The sequence below is a fragment of the Colletotrichum acutatum genome (assembly GCF_030867785.1).
Source record: "Colletotrichum acutatum strain CBS 112980 chromosome Unknown BDZ83scaffold_2, whole genome shotgun sequence".
NCBI classification, from domain to species: domain Eukaryota; kingdom Fungi; phylum Ascomycota; class Sordariomycetes; order Glomerellales; family Glomerellaceae; genus Colletotrichum; species Colletotrichum acutatum.
In genome coordinates, this window is record NW_026848996.1 from 671,660 (window position 1) to 690,965 (window position 19,306).

Below are 19,306 nucleotides of genomic sequence, written 5' to 3' on the forward strand. Positions count from 1 at the left end.
ACGAGCTGTCAAGCAGTATGACGGATTCTTCAAGGTGACCTGCCAAGGCACCTCGCGAGAGGTGTGCACCCTCTACCCGCAACCAATCACGATACAGCCCGTCCCCATTGCGTGCCGCTGCTCCGCATCCCCCGTGATGCCCGGAGTCTTTCGAGTCCGAGAATTCCGAAGCGGCCCATCCTATGGCCGGCATCACCTGCAGTATGGCATGGGACCCTCCCGGGCCTCTGTGAGTTTCTCACCAGGAGCATTGGTGCTGGACGCAAATGGATTCCACTGGTGTTTGAAGCCCTGCCGCAGCGTCACACACAATACTGGCACAAGCGACAAGACCAGTCGCAAGCACTTGTACAGAGATATGTTCCGGGATGTATCGGGAGGAGAACAGTAAACCACAGGATCAGTATCCAGTCTTTCGCAGCGCTGCTGGTCTCGTTGGGCGCAAGAGTCGCGGTTCGTAAGCATTCATCTCTTTCAGTATCCGCACCCATGGACACTAGGAGTACATAGCGAGGGTCTTGTGCCGGATACGTCAAACAAGCGTTTGGATACGACGTCACACCTGTCAAGAGAGAGGCGGTTGGGTTGTCAATTCATGATTGGCCCTAAAGCAAGTGCAACGCTCCCCGGACAATTCAACTTTGCTGGTGGAGCTCTTTCGACGATCACAGATCTGAAGATGGAAGGAAAGCTCACCGAGCTACACCGACCATATCATTAGGACATGATGGAAAAGGGAATCCGAGCCAATCTTATATCTCAACCTATGGTTTCTTGCAGTCGTCTTGGCTTCTTTTGCGATGACGTAGCCGAACGGTGTTTGTCACGCGAGACGAGGTGGCTTTCCGAACCCGTCGCTGTCATCCGAGTCCGGGAGGCTCAAATAGCCACATGGCGGCCCCATCTTGAGCTGAGGGAACCGACCCGGCGGTAAATACCGCTGTACTACTCTATTGAGGATAATTCTGCCTATTTTATCATCTCAAAAGATGCTAGTGTCAAATTCCATGGCTGCAAGAGGCCACAAACGACCAAGTTGAAAACAAGATCTCATGCCTATTCCAGCCAGGCAAGACTACTGAAGTTTTGATGTTGAGATATTTCTCCGGAGCAAAGCTGCTAAGAAATCCGTCCACCTTAGTGACCCATTGAGCTATGGAATGGCCAGCAAAGCGGGAACCAAGCGCCGGCCGGGCCGTTAGTCGCCGGCTTCGGGGCAATGTCTCACATTTCTGGAGAGCGCGCTCTCCGTGCCTTTGACCGAATTCCTGCAACTAAGGATGGGATTGACGATCATTTCTCCAAGCATAACTTCAACTACCGCAATACCATCATGGTTCCAATATTGATTCTATTTCAACGAGTAGTCTCGCGAGTTGTTGGCCAGAACCTCACGTGGAAGTCCACATGGGAAGAGAACCTGGGCCCAAGAAGAGAGGTCGCATGCAGCAATCAAGCTGGTCCATTGCCCGTTTTCTTTGTGTAACTCTAGCCAGCTGGAGTAAGCCAGGGTGGAGATCGAAGAACATCCAGAAGCTTGGCCACGCGTGCTGAGGTACCGGTCAGGAATCTAGCCAAGGAACCGGAAGTCGGGATGGAATTATTGGTATTGAGGCTACCGCAAGCAGAGGCTGTAGTAGGGGACGGCAGATGGAGGAGAGACATGTCCCTCTTTATGATGTTGTCTCCTTTGAGGCCCAACCAACGCCAACGCCAGCTAGCGCGTGTGCATGCATCAAGACTCATCACACTCAAGACTCTCTCGGAGCCCTTTCCCTCTCTTGCGCTCCTTCCTCGAATGGCTCTGCTGCAGATACCTCAGGTTAGTATTGACTCAAAAGTCGATACCACCAACTCATCCCCAGAAGCGACCACGACGACCTGGGCCGGAGCCGGGACCCACCTAGGTCAAGCTGAGCTGTTCTGCCTTACGACACACCTCATTGACCTAAGAAGCTGGAGATTCCGTGTGGCGTTTTTTCCACACCTTACCTTCCTTACCTTACACTCACTTCCTTCCTTCTTTTTTATCCACTGGATATCCCCGATCCACGGAGCCTCATCTCTTTTTTCCCCCTTCTTCAAGGTTCTCTTCAGCTTCAACAATCCTTTTTTCGGGACCTCCCCACCTTTACCTTCTTTATTCTTTCTTCTTCGGTATCTCATCGCTGGGTTTATCGTATCTCATTCAAGCCAAACAAAACCACAACGAGAGCATCGAAAGCTGCCCAAGATGAAGTCTGGAGTCTTCATCGCCTTCACCGCCGCCGGTGCGGCTGTGAGCTCCGTCACGGCCTTATCCTTCCCTCGCGCCGCTGAGGGCCAGGGATTCATCGCCATGCCGGTCAGACAGGTCAGACCCGACTACAGCGACCTTGACAAGAGAGCGGCCATCGAGATTACTCTCAAGAATCAACAGTTCTACTACTCGACTGATAGTGAGTATTTTCCTGCTACCTCTTACTCCTTTGAGCAGACTGACACACAAAAAAAATAGTCTCGATCGGCACTCCTGCCCAGCAGGTCACTGTCCTGCTCGATACTGGCTCCTCTGAGCTCTGGGTCAACCCGGACTGTGCCACCGCTCCTTCTGCCTCTCAGGCCAAGCAGTGTCTCGCCGCTGGCCAGTACAACCCGGCCAAGAGTCGCACCCCGGCCGTTGGCCCCATTGGAGCTCGAAGACTCAACTACGGAGACGCTTCGGACGCCAGCACTCAGACCAGTGCCGAGATTGCTTACTACGTTGACACCATCACTATGGGCGCTGGTGCTATCGTCAACCAGACCTTTGGCCTCGTCACCAAGAGCGATGGCATCGCCACCGGCATCATGGGCCTGGCTCCTGATCTCAAGGCTGGATTCGAGAAGGGCAAGCCTTACAGCCTGATTCTCAACACGTTGGCCGATCAGGACATCATCGGCAGCCGTGCGTTTTCGCTGGATCTCCGCCACTCTTCCTCCGACTCTGGCGCGCTCATCTATGGCGGTCTCGACAAGGGCAAGTTCATTGGAGAGCTTCTAAAGGTTCCCATGGTCGCTGGCCTCAGAGGTGAGCCTCGGTAAGTGAAGGCCTCCCACTCCTGTCTCACTAAGTGAAATTGCCACCAGACTCTTCATACTAACTCATAACTCCAGTCTCGCAGCCACCCTTTCCGCTGTGGGCATGACTCTTCCCAACCAGCCGGTCAAGTCTTATAACCTCGGCGCGGCTGACACGAACGTTATGCTCGATTCGGGTACTACCCTGACGCGCCTCCATCCTGCTCTTGCGCGTCCCATCCTCGCGGACCTCAAGGCAGTGAGCGACGACAGCGGATACTGGACCGCAGACTGCTCCCTCCGCACCCCGACCCTCGCCAACGGCGGCAGCGACTCCTATATGACCTTCACCTTTGGCAAGAAAACCATCCGCGTGCCCCTCAGCGACTTCATCCTCGACATGGGTCCCAAGGACGGTCAGTGCTACGTCGGTCTCGTCATCACCACCGACCAGCAGATCCTCGGCGACAGCATGATGCAGGCGGGCTACTTCGTCTTCGACTGGGACAACCAGGCGATCCACATGGCCCAGGCCGCCGATTGCGGCAAGGAGGACATCATCGCCATCACCAACGGCGAGAATGCCGTCCCCAGCGGCCTCGTCGGACTCTGCAACGGACCCGCCACCCCGGACGGCAGCGTCGCGCCCGCGCCTGGTGCAGTGAGTTCTTCTTCGGCTCCTCCTTCTTCTACTACTGCTACTACCACTTCCCCGTGGCTCTTCCCCGACGCCCCGACTGGCTCGACCTACACAAACCCCCCAATCCCGAGTCCGAAGTTCGTGACTCCCTCTGATTTCGTATTTATAACAACCTATCCCCAGTCATCCTCCCCCTCCGCGACCGGTAACGCCTCGCCCGCTTCCTCGCCCGCTACTACCCCCACAGCAGCCACCGGCGGCAGCGGTGGCAGTGGCTCCTCGACAACCACGGGCACCACGACTGCCGCCCCGACCACGACCGATCCTTCCTCGTCGAGCTCCTCCGATTCTCACAATGCCGCCTCGTCCCTCTTGGGCAGCGACCAGGTCTTCATGGGCTTGTTCATGAGCGTCTTGGCCATCTTGGTCATCACGATTACGTTCTAAGTCGCGCTTTGGAGATGATTTTGTGAACACCACAGGAGAAAAAAAAAGGCTAAGGACACGATACCCTTTCTTTGTTTAGGTTTCGGGAGGCATTGCATTCTTTGGGGAGTTTTCATTATCAACTTTGCATTTACGGGACGGTATGGGCATTTTGGGGTGAGGAGGAATTAATGGACGCCCTCCTCCTCGTGTGTCAATCTGTCTATCGTTGATACAGACAAGACACACAGAGAGGGGTATGGTTTTACCTGGCTAGCTGGCCATGAGCTTTTGAAGAATGGTTCTTCACAAAGCTGGTGTTTTGGGCTGGATGTCTAGCTAGGACGGACGTTTCACTGATGACCCGTTACGATACCAATGACGAAAACTTGAGGCCTCTTTTTCTTCTTTACCAAAGGAAAAAAGACGGGGGGGCATGATTTTTCCAATTCAAAAAAGTTTCAGGACCACACTTTCTGCTCGTTCTCTCGTTCTCTCACTCTGCATCCTGTGACAGACTGAGAATGGTGACACAAAAACGTACATATTTCATCACACCAGCCTCTGCTTGTCTGTGTTCGGTCGAATTGGTGACGAAGCCTTTCACTTTGCCTAACTACGAAGTGAGACTAGAGACCGGGGCGTTGGCCGACGACTAGGTAAAGGTGCCCTTGACCAAACACACTGCGTCGGGACTAACTCCGGGAAACGCCGTTGACCTCAGCATGACCCCCATCCTTCACATCTCCTGCTCTGACGTAGTTTGTCTCTAATGTTTCCTCTGTCTTAGGGTAATGCGCTTACCTACCTTACTTTACCCAAAGGGAGCAACACCGGTTCTAGACCACCCATCCGAGGGGTCCAGGTCCTCCCAGACCACATCCGGCCCTTCCTCGTTGCTTCATGCCGCCGTTCCGGGACCCGAAGGTGCGGGATAGCCAGCACGCAAATTTGAAGTAGCCACAATTTTGGAGGGACCCCGGAAGCAGGGTACACCGTCCGTGAAATGTCTCACTCCTGAATGAGGTAGGTAGTACCAGTGATGAATGCTGTAGAATCCCTCCCCACCCTCACCCTCACCCTTCTCCTCTGCTTTACCTAAATGCTCCTTCCTTCCCTCTGCCCACAAACGAACCCCCTTCCATAGACAATTGCAGAAAAAGGCGTTTCTGCATGTGTCCAAAAGTATTTCAATCCCGACGCCTCCAAATTCCCGAGATGCTGGGACGGTGGAAGGCCATCTCATTCGTCGATCCCCGAGTCGAGACACGTGTCTCAATCCCCGAGTACAGAGAGAGAGAGCTGAAGCGCCTGAAGCTTCACCTTGTCAACCTCGCACGCAGCTTGAAGCCAAGATCCCCCACATCGAGATCCGTTACGAAGTGCTCACTTGCTTTCGGCAAGGGCGCCGCCAACTTAAGTTTGCAGACGGTCCTCAAAACATATCATATCAGAATGGTGGACAGGATGCAACTGTAAACTGGGGAAATTCTTCACTATGAACGAAGTAACTGAGCTATGTGCAAACGCTGGATGCCAAATGATTAAACTGCCGAAGCAGCAAAGTTATTCCCAAGTCTTCCTTGGATAAAAAGCAAAAGTCTCCCTCTGATATCCGCCCAGTCCCGCCGTTGTTGGAAGCCTCACGGTTTCTCCCTGAAAGCGGGAAACCACGAAACAAAGATTGAAATGAGAAAAAAGCAAAAACGACCAAATCTCCAGTCCCCGTTCTCCCAAACGAACTCTCAGAAATCAGAAAGTTCTGCAAAAACACCGTGAATCAAATGTTCAATGCTTCAGTATCATCATCTTGGATGATAGAAAAGCGTAAAGTTGAAGAAAATAGCTGGCCTGTCCGGGGGATTTGCAATGAATGACTAGGCTCTGGTTCTGCGCTTCTTGGCAGCGCGAGTGAGAGGAGACTCGCTCTCGCTGTAGGTCTCGTCACTGTCGGACCCATCACGCTTTCTAGTACGAGAGCGCGTGATACGACGATTGGGAGCATCGGTCATTCCTGTAGGGTTCTTGACTCCCGTCGAGGCGGTGGTGAGAGCAGCTACAGTCACGGCTCTGCCCCCTGTGACAGACTTGCCCTTGGTCTCGAGCATAGTAGCTGGGATAGCGACCGATTTCTTGATATCCGTAGCCAAGCAGGTACTGCAAGACTTCATCTCAATCTCGTTGCCGTCACCAGGCTTCGGGTAATCCCAGGTCTTTGATACCAAAGGGACGGTACTTTTCATGATAGCATCAGCTCGGCCTTGAGGGGTAAAACTTGGGTGCGTGAGGTCGATGTTTCTACAAGTCAGAGCGAAGCGGCGCTTTCCCTTCGGATCGACCCTGTGCTATGGTAATGTAAGTACTTGTTCTCCCAATAATCTCAGAGGCACTCACCAAATACTCCTCATGAATGCGGGAACCATGCATGACCACGATGTCACCGTGGTACAAGGGGAACTTGAGAACCACCTTTCGGTACTCCTCATCCTCCTTCGTCTTCTTTCCTCTCTTCGAATTCTTCGCGCTCTTTGTCTTCTTGGCAAAGAACATGATAGCCGGGCTTCCCAAAGAAAGTGTGGCTACCGTAGGTCCCAAGGTATCTTCGCCGTCATCGTGAAACTATAATAGTCAGCTTCGAGTTCACGAAGGAATTATAGAGATACTAACGCCTATCTTGTCTTTCTCCATATAGCCGATGGACAACAGCTCGTTGAAGTTGGTGAACTCAGGAGTGACAGATGGGTCACGAGTCAGTCCAGTGTGTTGAGCATGGCGGTCATCAGTTCCCAAGACTTCATTCGCCATCTCAATCGATACTTCACTAGCCCACTCCATTCTCTTGAGAGCTCCGATGAATGCCTCGGGGGCTGCTGAGAATGGCTTGGAATCCACCGCGACAACGAACTTGTAAGGGGCGCCCCAGTTTTGAAGGAAGTTTCTCGTCAGCTTCTCTGTGGGTACTGCAACATGTTAGAAACCGATTTTGTGAAAGAGCTTTGAGTGAATACTTACATCCGGGATGAACCACCGAGTTTCTGGACAGGTCGAAGGTGTCAACAGACTCGTTAGAGATCTGCCACATCTCATCAGGACCGCCAGGCTGTCCATTCGCAGTCTGGTTCGTGCGGATGATACTGACTGAGCCAATGATTCTGCTGGCGTCATTGGGATCCGGAAGAAGATACTGTACAGTGGGGAGACTGTTGATCTGGGCGTGGTGCTGCAGAATTCCTGCATTATAGAGTCTAGACCCATGCATCCTCTTGACACGAGTCTCCTCTTGGAGAACATCCTGCAGAGGGAATGCAGCCGGCTTAGCCATCAAGACGAAGCTGCACACTGGGTTCTCATAAGCCCAGTGAGTCCAGTCAATCCGTCTCGAGCAGCAGTGGCACTGAGGACAGACAATCCCCTCACGCATTGTATTCTCGGTGCCGAGATGGCCTTTCATGGATGGAAGGTTCGGTTGAAGACGCTGCTTGGGGAGTTGAAACGACGTTCTCTCTTGAAGGAAGCTCTCCGAGTATTCTAGGCGAGTAACATCCACATCAGCGGGAAACGTGAAGAACTTCTTGCACTTGCGGTTGAGACAGGTCCATCCGGCAGAGAAGATTGTCTTGCAGTGTTGGTGGCAGTCGATGCACCAAGCAAGGATTGCGGAGCAGTGGGAAGCAGCTGCGAGCCCCATGATGTTGGCTTCAGATGAGAAGATGAACGACTCTTCGCAGTGAGCATACAGGCAGGTCCAGCCCTGGATGAAGTACTGCTTGGACGTCTTCAAGCACTTGCCACAGCTCTGGCGAACGTCACTGAACTCCTGAGGGTTGACAGTGTGTTGAACTTCAGCCTTTGCCTGCCACCAAGATGGTGTAGAACGGTCGATCTTCTCAAGTCGAATCTTGTGGCAGAACTGTCCATTGGCTTCTTTCTCGGACCAAATGTCCGTGATGGTGAAGAAAGCCATGACGTTGTACTTGTGCTCCGTGGCGATGGACAAGCCGGGGTAGTTCTTATCTACTTGGGAATGAGAACGATGTCCAAGTATAGTGTTGCTTCAAATGATTGACTCACCTAATATGACACCAACGGGCATTGCTTTCATCATGGAAGCCTGGGCAGAGGACAAGTTTCTCTCAAAGCCTTCCTTGACTCGGATCATGTTGCCATCAACATCGCGCTCTCTGCCACCACCGCTGCCACAGATCGTAATGGTTAGCAGTTGTTAGCGAGGGAAATTTAGGAATTACCTACAGCGCAGTGATGATGACCTCTGAATCCATGCGGTCTCGAATAGTAGGAAAGCCTCCAAGGAGAAATCCCACCATAGTCTTGTTGTTGGTGTGAGCACTGCTCTGGTGCGCCTTGTAGTAAGGTAAGGCATCGCAAAGAGCCTGTCGGGTTGCAGCCCATACGGGGGGTTCTCCAAAAGGCTCAGCCTTAAGCTTGTTAACGTCGGTCATCGTGCTTGCCGAGTACTTGAACTAATGTGAAGAGAGGGGGTTCTGCAATCGATCGTGAGGTGTGTATCACGTAGGTTGAAGAACGGTCGCAGCCTGAAAGTGAATTTCAAGAAGGACTTTGGATAAAGAAGGTCCGAACGACACTTCTCGGTAGTTTGAAAGACGCCAGGTGCGAACGGCACTTCCAGGTAATTTGAAAGACCGAAGGTGCGAATGGTTGGAGGAAGTAAACTTGGTACGATAGAAGGGGTTGAGAAAATGGGAAAGAAGTATGAAGAAGAGGAAGATTGGTTCACGGTCGGGCTGCACTAAATAACTAAAGAGGCTGCACTCGTCGATAGTGTGGTTGTGGATAAAAGACGTGAGCTTGTATGAGGAAGAAGTGGAAGATTGTCTGAAGTCGAAGGAAGTGTGTCTTAAGTAGAAGTAGAAGAGTGTCTCAAGCAGACGCGTAAGGCGGGAGTGACCGAAGTAGAAGTGGGAGAGTGTCCGGAGTAGAAGTTGGTGAGTGTATGTAGGCGAGAAGTGGAAGTGTCTATGGGAGAAGTGGAAGTGTGTGTGAGTGTGTGCGCAAGAGAAGCCGAAGTGTGTGTGAGAGAAGTGAGGGTGTGTGAAAGAGAGAAGTGTGATTGCGGAAGAAATCCCCTCTTAAATATCCTCCGGCGTGGAGGTGAGGGGATGCTCAGAGGCAGGAGTGCAGTACCTATGAAGAAGGAACGAAGCGGGAATCGCAGGATCGAAGGCAGGATCGCAATGCGAAGAAGGTGCGAAGAAGGGACCGCAGGCTCGAAGGTAGGATCGCAGTGCGAACTTAAGAAGATTCTGGAAAGAGACCGCAGATCTCAGAGCAGGATCGAGGTTAGTGAAGAAGGGTTCGAAAGTTCGAAGGCAGGAGGAGAGCAATATAAGGAAAGAGCAGAGGGTGAGTGACAAGTTTTGATTACCCAAAGGGGCACTTAGCCAAAGCGTGAAGAAGGACTGGCTGGACCTGCGTGGTTCACAGTGGGAAAGAGCGAAGAACGTCAGCGTTATAGATTTGGAAGGTGCAGGTGATCCATTGCTCAAAACAAATATTTTTCGTCTCAGTCTAAGCCTTAGAGGAGACGGAAGAGACAGAAGCGACCGAGTATTCATGCAAGGCAGATGAGGAGTGTTACAAGAGGTTCTACATGTCTCTCGACGTTTCTAGCATACAGTTGTTTCAGCTCTCAAATATCAAGATCTGGTTCCCTTGTTGGGAGAGCGAGTTTAAGCACCATAAGCACCAGGCGGTTATAAAGTATATAAATTGTGAAGTTGGAAGGAGAAGTCCACCGAGTCAATCTACATCCGAGCATTCAGTGCCTCTGAGTGATGGATATAGCGTGACATGCAGTACGATGGCATGAGAGAGACTGGCTTAGCCATTGAGAGCATCTGGTAAGGTGAGGTATGAAGAGGGCTATTACATAGCTACTCTGGTCAGCCGGGAGCAGCGCTGGGCGGGGTTTCGTGATCACTAGCTGAGTTTATAACCAAGAAAGTTCTGCCTGTAGATCTTCCAGAGTGGAAGAAATCCTGCTCGCATAGGCTTTCCCCGTACTGCCAGGTCCGGCAGTAATAATGGCTAGCTATAGGGAGAGGAACTCGAGAAATACCATTCTGTCCTGCGGTCTTCTACCTCTCGTCAGACAGGGACTGCCTCAAGGCAATTAATGGTGTCATGGAGCCGAAGACTGTTAGCTCTATATTCAAAGCTTTGGTAAAGACAACTGCAATGAATGAAGGAAGTATTGCACCTTCGGGGGGTAAAACCGAGGTTGCAAGAATAAGGCACGAGTCTTTCATATCAGGTATTTGGTTCCAGTCATACGGAGAAGGGGAGCAATTACTCTTGGAAATGTGCTCTATAAGGTCGGTACGATGAGTCGCGCAAGATCAGCCAAAGGCCGGTTGTCAGATACTTCCGTGACGAGGCGGGCTTCGGCGTCCAAGATCCTATGAAGCAGTCTTATCTGCGTTCTAAGTAGATTGAGTGTGAACGGAGGATGAATGCAACTTCAGATGGAAAGATGGGTTCTGGTCAAAACCTCCTTCTTACTTATGTCACTTTCGTAAAGTAGTAGGGAACGCTGGTTTTGCGTGTGGACATGGAGTAAGTCAGACGTGCAAGACAGTAGCTCGAGGAATGTTATGTGAGGCTGGCTGCCACTCTTCAAGTTTAGTTGCCTCATTGAGAGGCCAAGGGAGAGAAGAAGCATGTGGTGAAGGCCACACCTTTGAGGAACACTGCAATTTGGAGGGATGTGGTATCATTCGAGACGACGTCCATCAAGACAGGTTCTCTTCAGCTTACCGAGATGATCATGCCATCGAAATGTATCCTTAAGAAGCGATAGTGGCTAAAACAATGTTATCGCGCAACAAAGAGGAATGGCACATGTGGATAATTTAAGAGAATTGGAGCCATCGGGCCAGGCTTTCCATCACTCAGCGAAGTTCCCGGCCAGCAGGAGTGTTCTGATGACCAAAGTTCGACCCAAACAACGGCTGCTTGTTGTATGCCCCACTTTTGGCTGTGTGTGCAATCGTCGCTGAGGTTACCTTACTGACCTTACGTATTGCGCGCTATTGCTATCGGAGTATACTATGTAGTGATCGAGGATTCTTCCCAGCAACCTGATGCAGTGTCGGAAAACGTATTTAACCGTTACGAGTCAACAGTCAACATGAGAGGATCGTAGCCGTCGTCTGACGCGGAGGCCGGCGAGCAACAGAGGCAAAGGCCACGACCCACTCTGTGAGATTCGGTGGAGGTTGAGAATCCGGGGCGGGAGTGAGATTCCGCGCCGGAGATCTAATGAATTGACTTCCGGGGTGCGACTGGGGCTGCGGGCCCAAATGACCTGGCCAATCTGGTCGGCAAAGATGAGTGCTTGCTTTGTCATCGGAAGAATCTCGGTTGGTCGGAATTGTTTTTACCTTGGTAATTCGGTTCTCTGCCTGCTGACATAATGAAACGGGAGACACACCAAACACACAAATCGCCAACCAAGGCACACAGGAGCCGGCTGGCCTCCAGCCCACTGCAGCCGGTAGATCCACAGACAGTGGCTGCTCGGCCAAATTCTGGGCCCCTGGACCCCTTGGAATCGACGGGGGTCATGAGTAGCGCAGGTTCGGCGACGTGAAGCTCAGAGAATGGGTGAGCCAATCTAGCGACTGGGGTAAGGTGTGGGCGCTACCACCATCGGCTGCTGGCAACGGATCTTGTCCAAGGTCGGCCACAGTTAAGGTCCTAACAGTTGGAGGACTTGATGCCTATCGCAGGATCTACACCAAATGACGCGGGCGGATATGCGGAATGACTCGACCTCCTGGAGAGTGCGGGAAGATACCGCACTATCTGCTACCCTCTGCCGAGGTGTGACAAGTACGTGGGGAGAAATGCGGAGAAGTGGGGGAAGCTATGCTTCTCCAAGTCTTGGTTCTTGCTCCTTCTGGTGTGAGGAGGAGCAGACACGCAGAGCACCAGGGACGAAGAGACCAGGGGTGAGGCCCGGTCGCCGGGGGCACAGAGGCGCAACGCAATAGAGAGATCTAAACTCTGTTCCCGCCCCGGTCGGTCTCCTTCGCTGTCAGTTTTCCTTTCGAACCAAACCGCTTGCTCGGCAATTGAGCTTCAGCTATCCACCGAGCCTCGTGCGCAACTTGACATCATTCAAAAAGTCCGAACCTCCCCCGAACCTTTTTCTCTCTCAACAACGCTTCACATCTCTCAACGACGGACCATCTTCTTCGCGCGGCAAAGCTTCAAGGACACGACCTTTGAACGCGTGAACACAGAGCTTCTCACCTAGATTCCCTCTATTTCCATTCGTCTCTCCCTCTTCGTCGCTCAAGATGGTCTTCACTTCGCCAAACTGGGTTCCTCAATTGCCCATCGGTAGGATATTCCCCTCGGGCCCTCGAGCCTTGCCCAACGTTTTGCCGCGACCAGCGCTCACTGAAACACCACAGATCCTCCGGATTCAATTACAATCCAAGAGTTCATGAGCAACGAGAGATACGGTCGCTATGCGCTCAAGGATTCAAGAAGCCCGTACACCTGCGGCCTCACCGGTAAATCATACTCGGCATCCGAGGTGAGGGAGCGAACAGACTTGTTGGCGAGAGGAATCTCCAAGAAGCTCGAGTTCGCACCAAACGAGGGCACCGAGTGGGAGAAGGTCGTCTGCCTCTTCTCCCTCAACACAGTGAGTAGCAATGGTGCCCAAGTCACCCCGCATCTACCCATGGGACTAAGAGTAGTGCGTAGATCGATTACATCCCCTTCACCCATGCCATGCACCGTTTGTCCGGCATCGTCACTCCCGCTAGCGCCGCTTATTCAGCTCAAGAGCTGGAACACCAGCTGCGGTCGTCCAATTCGAAAGCTCTCTTTACCTGCATCCAATTGCTTGAAACCGCGCTCAAGGCCGCCAAGGGCGCCAACATCCCCGAGGACCGCATCTTTTTGCTGCCGGTACCAGGCGCCGATCAAAAAACACCCTATGTTACTATCGATGACTTGATCCAAGAGGGCAAGTCTCTGCCGGAGCTGGAGCCTCTCAAGTGGGTCAAGGGACAGGGAGCACGCCAGGTTGCTTACCTGTGCTACTCGAGCGGCACCTCGGGTTTACCTGTTAGTAGTTCTGGGTCCTAGAGGCCATCGCAACGTATGTCGAGCTTCGTAGGCTGACTTGGCTGCAGAAAGCTGTTATGATCTCACACAGAAACGTCATCGCAAACGTCCTGCAATTCACTACATACGAAACAGTCGCTAGAAGAAAGCTTGGCGTTAGGACACAAGCGACCCTCGGTCTTCTCCCCTTTAGTCACATTTACGGCCTGGTTGTCATTGCTCACTGCGGTACGTGGCGCGGCGACGGCATCATTGTCCTGCCCAAGTTTGAGCTGAAGCAGTTCCTCGATGCCGTGCAGCGCTTCAAGATCAACTGCCTCCCCGTTGTAAGTTCCCATTGGCAGCATTGCAAGCAATGTATGTACATCTTCTAACCCACGCAGGTCCCGCCAATCGTCATTCAAGTCATCCGCAACCAAGATCTCTGCAACAAATACGACCTTACCAATGTGCGCTGGGTATACACAGGTGCGGCGCCGCTTGGCGCGGAAACCGTGGAGGATCTTAAGAAGCAATACCCCAAGTGGCACGTCGGCCAAGGATACGGTAAGCTCTTGTTTGCACCATTTGCTTGGCTATGTTTACTGAGACAAATCCAGGCATGACCGAGACCAGCACTGTCGTCTGCACAACCTCCGAGATCGACATCGACGTCGGATCATCAGGCTCTCTCGTCCCTGGTGCTCGCGGCAAGATTGTCGACCCCACAACAGGCGCCGAGATCACAGAGTACAACACCCCCGGCGAGCTCCTGGTGCAGTCGCCCTCTGTTGTGCTGGGCTACCTGCACAACGAAAAGGCCAACGCCGAGACGTTTGTATGGCACGACGACGGCCGCTGGATCAAGACGGGCGACGAGGTCCTCGTCCGCAAGTCTGCAGAAGGCAACGAGCACCTCGTCATCGTCGACCGCATCAAGGAGCTCATCAAGGTCAAGGGCCACCAGGTCGCACCCGCCGAGCTCGAGGCCCACCTGCTCACCCACCCGGCCGTGTCCGACACAGCCGTCATCCAGGTGCCCGACGAGCGCGCCGGCGAGGTACCCAAAGCGTACGTCGTCCGCGCCGCCGCCGACGCGTCCAAGCCCGAGGCCGAGGTGTCGGCCGAGATCTGCAAGTACGTCGAGGAGCACAAGGCGCGGCACAAATGGCTCAAGGGCGGCGTTGAGTTTGTCGACGTCATTCCCAAGAGCCCCAGCGGCAAGATCCTGCGCCGTCTGCTCCGCGACCGCGAAAAGGAGGCCAGGAGATCCAAGGGTGCCAAGCTTTGAGATATATGTACTTGTGTGGATGTATATATGAACTATGGGGAGTACGAGATTTGGACTAGTGTTTAGAAGGGTTGGATTGATGTGATGCTGGGTATTAGACGATCGTTCGGGAGTGTGCGTTAATCGTTATACCTACGAAATGCACGAAATGCTTATATTTAGCGTCTGCTGTACCATCAGAATGCTGTCGTTTGGCTGAATACGAGTTCAGACAGGCCAGTTCCGAAACGAGTGACGTCTGAGCCCCTGCTGTCGTCGTTGTGAAAGCCTGACGCGTAGTGAGCAAGTGTTGAAGAAACATGTGTCATTTTTTGCTTCCTTCCTGAGTTCCCTCAGGTAACTTGCTCGACTACGAACCCTCCGATTCCTGAAGCATGTTCACCCTAATATCATTCAGTATCTGGTGCAAACTTTGTAGACGCAACCACTAATCACGCGTCCCTAGTACCTGGAAAGGCTACCGGAGACCCAGAGTCAATGATCATGACTTGCCAAACCCTCATCGGCTAATCCCCAAAAAGAGCCTCAATGCTTAGTCGCACTTAAGCATCTCTTAGCGCTGCCAGGGATCCAAAACAACTTACGGATACCAAGCCTCCCAACGTCGCAGAAACCCCATCAAACAGGCCCTCGCCTCTTATTAGTGGAACTGGCGACCTGGAACTTTTGGAAATCTCCATGGAAGATTTTCATCGTGGCAAAACAATCCCGTTAATTCGCTGTCGAAGTTTGGTGAAAAAGATCTGTAATTGATGGTCTCCTCCCGAGTGGGAGAAGTACCCCCCCGGACCGGGGTCTGAAGCGACAAGCCCCGAGCGGGTGTGCCTTGCGGCTTCGCAGGGGTGGACCCGGCGCCTGGGGTCGGTTTCGAGTTTCTGCTGCAAGCGCAGGCCGGACGACCAAGAACCTCAAACGCTCTGCGACACCTTGTTGTTGAACTTGGTGCCCTGGATGGCTCTGCTCCCGAGTCGGGAGACGCAGCGCCAAGCGAAACAGTCGTCGAGCCTCTCGCTGGCAATCCAACCCTTTTCATACTTCGTACACGCACTTTTGGTTGCGGATGCCCAGAGAGGCGCTCTTTTTGGTGACAATTGTCCCGGACAACCTAGTTCCATGTCGAACTGATTGACCAGTCATGTATTCCCCTTTGCCCCCTTGGCACATGGGAGATCAAAAGCCACTCCCGTCTTTTAAGTCTTTGACCACGGAGTAAGGACTAAGTCGTCTACAGAGTACAGGCCAGAAGGGGGCGATCAGACCTAGACTGACTTGTCCCAACTCTCACACACAACCGAGTCCAGGCGAAACAGAGACAACACAAGCTTATCCCCTCCCTTCTTTTTCGTCTCTCCATTATTGAGATGGTTCGCTTCGCAGATGGCCTGTATGGCTCCCGCCAGCTGGGCTCGCTGGTAGGGTAGGTTGACCGTTGATACGTCCTTCTTTCCCCATGTTTAGTCTGAAGACGGGGGGACTCGCTTGAACCCATGCAGAGGAGCCAAAGAAAAAAAGACGGGATAGAGCCAGTCACGATGCTGGTCAATGCCAGAGCGAAGGCGAGGGAAAGAAGAGAAGCCGTTGGTTGTCATTCGGACGGCGAGACCGTGTGGAGAGAGGCTATTCGATACCCATGACCATGGGATGGTCGATGCTCATGCGAGCAAACGGTTCTTTAAGATAAACCTAACCTGCCACCCCATCCCCCTTCCTTTTGGGTTTCCCTCTCTTTTTGATTTTCCTTTCCCGGGTTTCTGGGAAATTCCGCATTTGTTTCTTACCAAGAATTCCTTCCAAGACCACTTGATCTTCGTGGGAGAGTGACGCGCCGCAAGCTTGGCAGCTTTTTTCCTTCCTATAATTCTGTCCTTTAATACAACACTCTTCCACTTCTTCTCTCCTTCTCTTCGCTCTCGACCAGGATGTTGACCGTCCGCTCCCCCGTCGCCGCCCTCGCGGTGGTCCTCAGCTTGCTGAGCGTCGTCCACGGCGCGCCTCAGCCCCAGAACAGGAAAGGAAATGGAAACCGGGGCGGGAACGGCAACGGCCGCGCCAACAGGCAGACGGCGCAGCAGCAGGCCGCCGCGGTGCCCCAGGGCATCTCGCAAGCGACTGACGGATCCATGATTCTGGACATGACCGCAAACGTCAAGTAAGTCTTTCCCGGGACTGCCCGTCTACTGGTCTTCCTCCTCCTCCTCTTGTACGCACATGACTAACATCGTTACCTTCACAGCGGCCTCGACCTCCGCTTCAAGATCAGCGGCCCAGCCGAACAATTCACCGCCGCCTCCGGCGTCCCCGGCGCCGCCGCTCAACCCGGCGCCCAGGGCACCCTCGGCCTCAACGTCCTCCTCCACGGCGACGGTGGCCAATCCTTCTTCGACATGCCCAACCAGGGCGTCCAACAGAACCTCGCCGGCGTCGCCGTCCTCGCACCCGACCCGAACCTCTTCTGGGGCGGCGGCCAGGGCCTCCAGCGCACCGACGGCGTAGCCCACTCCCAGGCCGTCAACGACCTCGTCCAGAAGACGCTGCCGCAGATGATGGCCTTCAACCAGTCCAACGTCTTCTTCACGGGCGTCTCGGGCGGGTCCCTGATGCTCTCGGGCTTCTTCATGCCCGCGCACATGCAGAATTTCGCCGGCAACGGCGTGCTGCTCAACTGTGGTGGCTTGCCGCCGCAAGTCGACGTCGTCGACGCGAAAGCCGTCGCGGGCACGAGGATTCACTTCCAGAGCACGCTGCAGGAGCTCTCCAACTTGCAGGAGGCGATCCCGGCGTCCGTGAAGGCGTACGAGAAGATTGCGACGGACGCCGGGCTGAGCACCGACCAGGTCAACGCCAAGCAGACGGTCAACAACTCGCCCAACGGCGGGCACTGCGCTTTCGACGAGCAGGGGTTCGTGTCGGGTATTCAGCTGGTTGCGAATAACTACGCGGCTATCATGCAGGGCGGCAACGGCGAGGTGCAGGGTATCGGCAACGTCTTGACTGGTGTCACGGGCAATGAGAACTTGCAGTTCACTGGGTCGAGCAGGATGAGGCGAAACATGATCGATTGAGAAGGACTGAACCTAGTTCAGGCGACCGACTTGGAGAAGCATGATGTTGATACCACGCCCTCTCAGGATACATATATAAATTAAAAATGAGATTCAATTTCTGCTGTTATTTTGATATCTCGAAAAGTGCGACAGTCACTAATGCATTAAATCTCATCAGCAATGGGAATTCAGTGAGAACAACCCCCTACTTCATCCAAGAACTGGGCTCTCTGGCCTGGCAGAGCTATTCTTCTCCGTGACCCCTTCAACATGCTGACTACCCGGCACTGAAAGCTCCTGAGCCGCGACTTCGTTTGCAGTCATCTCAGACATAGGGCTCATAGGTGAATTTGGGTACGATCCTTCGAGCTCCATTCGACGCGGGATACAATCCGAATGCAGTTGCGGCTTTTCATATTCCCCCTGGCCGTAGCCACCGCTACGAGTACCAATGGCAATACCGGTAGCCATGGATTCTTCTTTGTCAATCAATCGATGCCTTCGTCGTCTGAGGAACCAGAGCGCGCCGAGCAAGAGCATAATAGCCGTGATCACGCCAATGACCGGCCCTGCTATCCATGCCGAGTTGCCTGGTATCGGTCCTGTTATCCCTCTCAATTAGCATCATCATCACGTCAATTTAGCTATTCCAGACATCATACCTGAGTCTCCCGTCCCGGGTATCTTCCCAGTTTCTGTCGAAGACGACGACGGCCAGCCGCCGCCTGTCTCACTGCTGTCCGTCGGTTTGAGCTCCGTCGCCGTGATCGTCTGGAGACCTCCCGCCACTAGGTCGCCATAAAAATCCGTAAGGGGTCCCCAGTGCGCGCGGGTGACGACAGTTAACTGTGAAGGCGCATACGTCCAGTCCGAAGGTTTACCGTTGCAGTAGTCTAGATATTCCTTGAATTTCGGCTCGACGCGTTGAGATATGTACGTTGCTGAATCCTCCACGGTGACATGTAAGCAATTGATACAATCTTCGTACTCTGTATGAAAGTGTGCGTCCTTGTGGCAGATCAATGGCTGTTTGCCGATTGCCTGGATGTATATGTAGAGAGCATCTAAGGCGCAGAGTGGTGGTCAGTCGCTGGCGGCAATTCCTTTCCGAGAGATCGAGAAACTTGGTGAAAGAAATGCGTACTTAAACGTTTCATGCATGGTCCCGATGGACTCGTCATGAAAAATGCCCTACCAAAATGGGTCACCGTCGATGATTCTGGCGTAGGGTACGTGGAAGTAGCCCCAATCGTCGGCGTGATTATCGAAGCTAACATCTTCAGTCCAGTATAACTATTCGATTGAATCAGGTCATCGACGTTCTTTTCTCTTGAGGTTTGTAAGTTATGAGGGTTCCTCCCCCGCAAGAAGGAGCGTCAGACGTGAAAGATACTGACAGCATCAAGGTACGCCGGGCATGCAGCTGATTTTATATGACCACGAACGCCACACCATGTCAGAGTCATCGGTTCTACTACAGAGATGTTTGCCCTTCTTGGCAACGGGTATGAGCCGCTCAACGGGAGTCCGTGATCTCCGGTGCGGCCAGTCCGTAAGCATGATCCCGCAGGCCGAATGGGATGGTGCGAGAGTGAGCGATGGGTGGTAAGCGCCCAATGAGAGCGTATCGTCATGCTGTGTTACTTGACAAGAGTGTGTTTCGTGGTGATGGCCGTACGATGGCTCGTCTTACGTGGCGTCCGGGGTACCTTGCCCAGTTGCCCGTGAAAAGGCACAAAACGATCCTAAAATGGAGGAAGTCTG

At 53.2% G+C, this 19,306-nt stretch overlaps 5 protein-coding genes across 5 annotated transcripts; 3 read left to right on the forward strand and 2 right to left on the reverse strand.

Annotated features, from left to right (window-relative positions):
• Positions 1 to 2,233: 2,233 nt before the first annotated feature.
• On the forward strand, positions 2,234 to 4,126 carry BDZ83DRAFT_746512 (aspartic peptidase domain-containing protein; the record flags this gene model as incomplete). Its single annotated transcript, XM_060513281.1, has 3 exons — positions 2,234 to 2,438; positions 2,498 to 3,059; positions 3,136 to 4,126. The coding sequence occupies 3 exons, from the start codon at positions 2,234 to 2,236 to the stop codon at positions 4,124 to 4,126; spliced, it is 1,758 nt and encodes a 585-aa protein (XP_060371638.1).
• Positions 4,127 to 5,982: 1,856 nt separating this feature from the next.
• On the reverse strand, positions 5,983 to 8,565 carry BDZ83DRAFT_746513 (uncharacterized protein; the record flags this gene model as incomplete). Its single annotated transcript, XM_060513282.1, has 6 exons — positions 5,983 to 6,450; positions 6,500 to 6,724; positions 6,773 to 7,065; positions 7,118 to 8,119; positions 8,177 to 8,298; positions 8,357 to 8,565. The coding sequence occupies 6 exons, from the start codon at positions 8,563 to 8,565 to the stop codon at positions 5,983 to 5,985; spliced, it is 2,319 nt and encodes a 772-aa protein (XP_060371639.1).
• Positions 8,566 to 12,447: 3,882 nt separating this feature from the next.
• Positions 12,448 to 14,498, forward strand: BDZ83DRAFT_646085 (AMP-binding enzyme; the record flags this gene model as incomplete). Its single annotated transcript, XM_060509920.1, has 6 exons — positions 12,448 to 12,490; positions 12,565 to 12,800; positions 12,863 to 13,228; positions 13,297 to 13,554; positions 13,612 to 13,774; positions 13,828 to 14,498. 6 exons carry the CDS (start codon positions 12,448 to 12,450, stop codon positions 14,496 to 14,498), a joined length of 1,737 nt encoding a protein of 578 aa, XP_060371640.1.
• Positions 14,499 to 16,417: 1,919 nt separating this feature from the next.
• Positions 16,418 to 17,560, forward strand: BDZ83DRAFT_564549 (uncharacterized protein; the record flags this gene model as incomplete). Its single annotated transcript, XM_060503653.1, has 2 exons — positions 16,418 to 16,647; positions 16,732 to 17,560. The coding sequence occupies 2 exons, from the start codon at positions 16,418 to 16,420 to the stop codon at positions 17,558 to 17,560; spliced, it is 1,059 nt and encodes a 352-aa protein (XP_060371641.1).
• Positions 17,561 to 17,663: 103 nt separating this feature from the next.
• BDZ83DRAFT_164058 (uncharacterized protein) lies at positions 17,664 to 19,008 on the reverse strand. Its single transcript, XM_060501418.1, has 4 exons — positions 18,940 to 19,008; positions 18,687 to 18,871; positions 18,205 to 18,606; positions 17,664 to 18,144 (listed from the first exon to the last, which is right to left on the reverse strand). The coding sequence occupies exons 1-4, from the start codon at positions 18,942 to 18,944 to the stop codon at positions 17,753 to 17,755; spliced, it is 984 nt and encodes a 327-aa protein (XP_060371642.1). The 5' UTR covers positions 18,945 to 19,008; the 3' UTR covers positions 17,664 to 17,752.
• Positions 19,009 to 19,306: the final 298 nt, after the last annotated feature.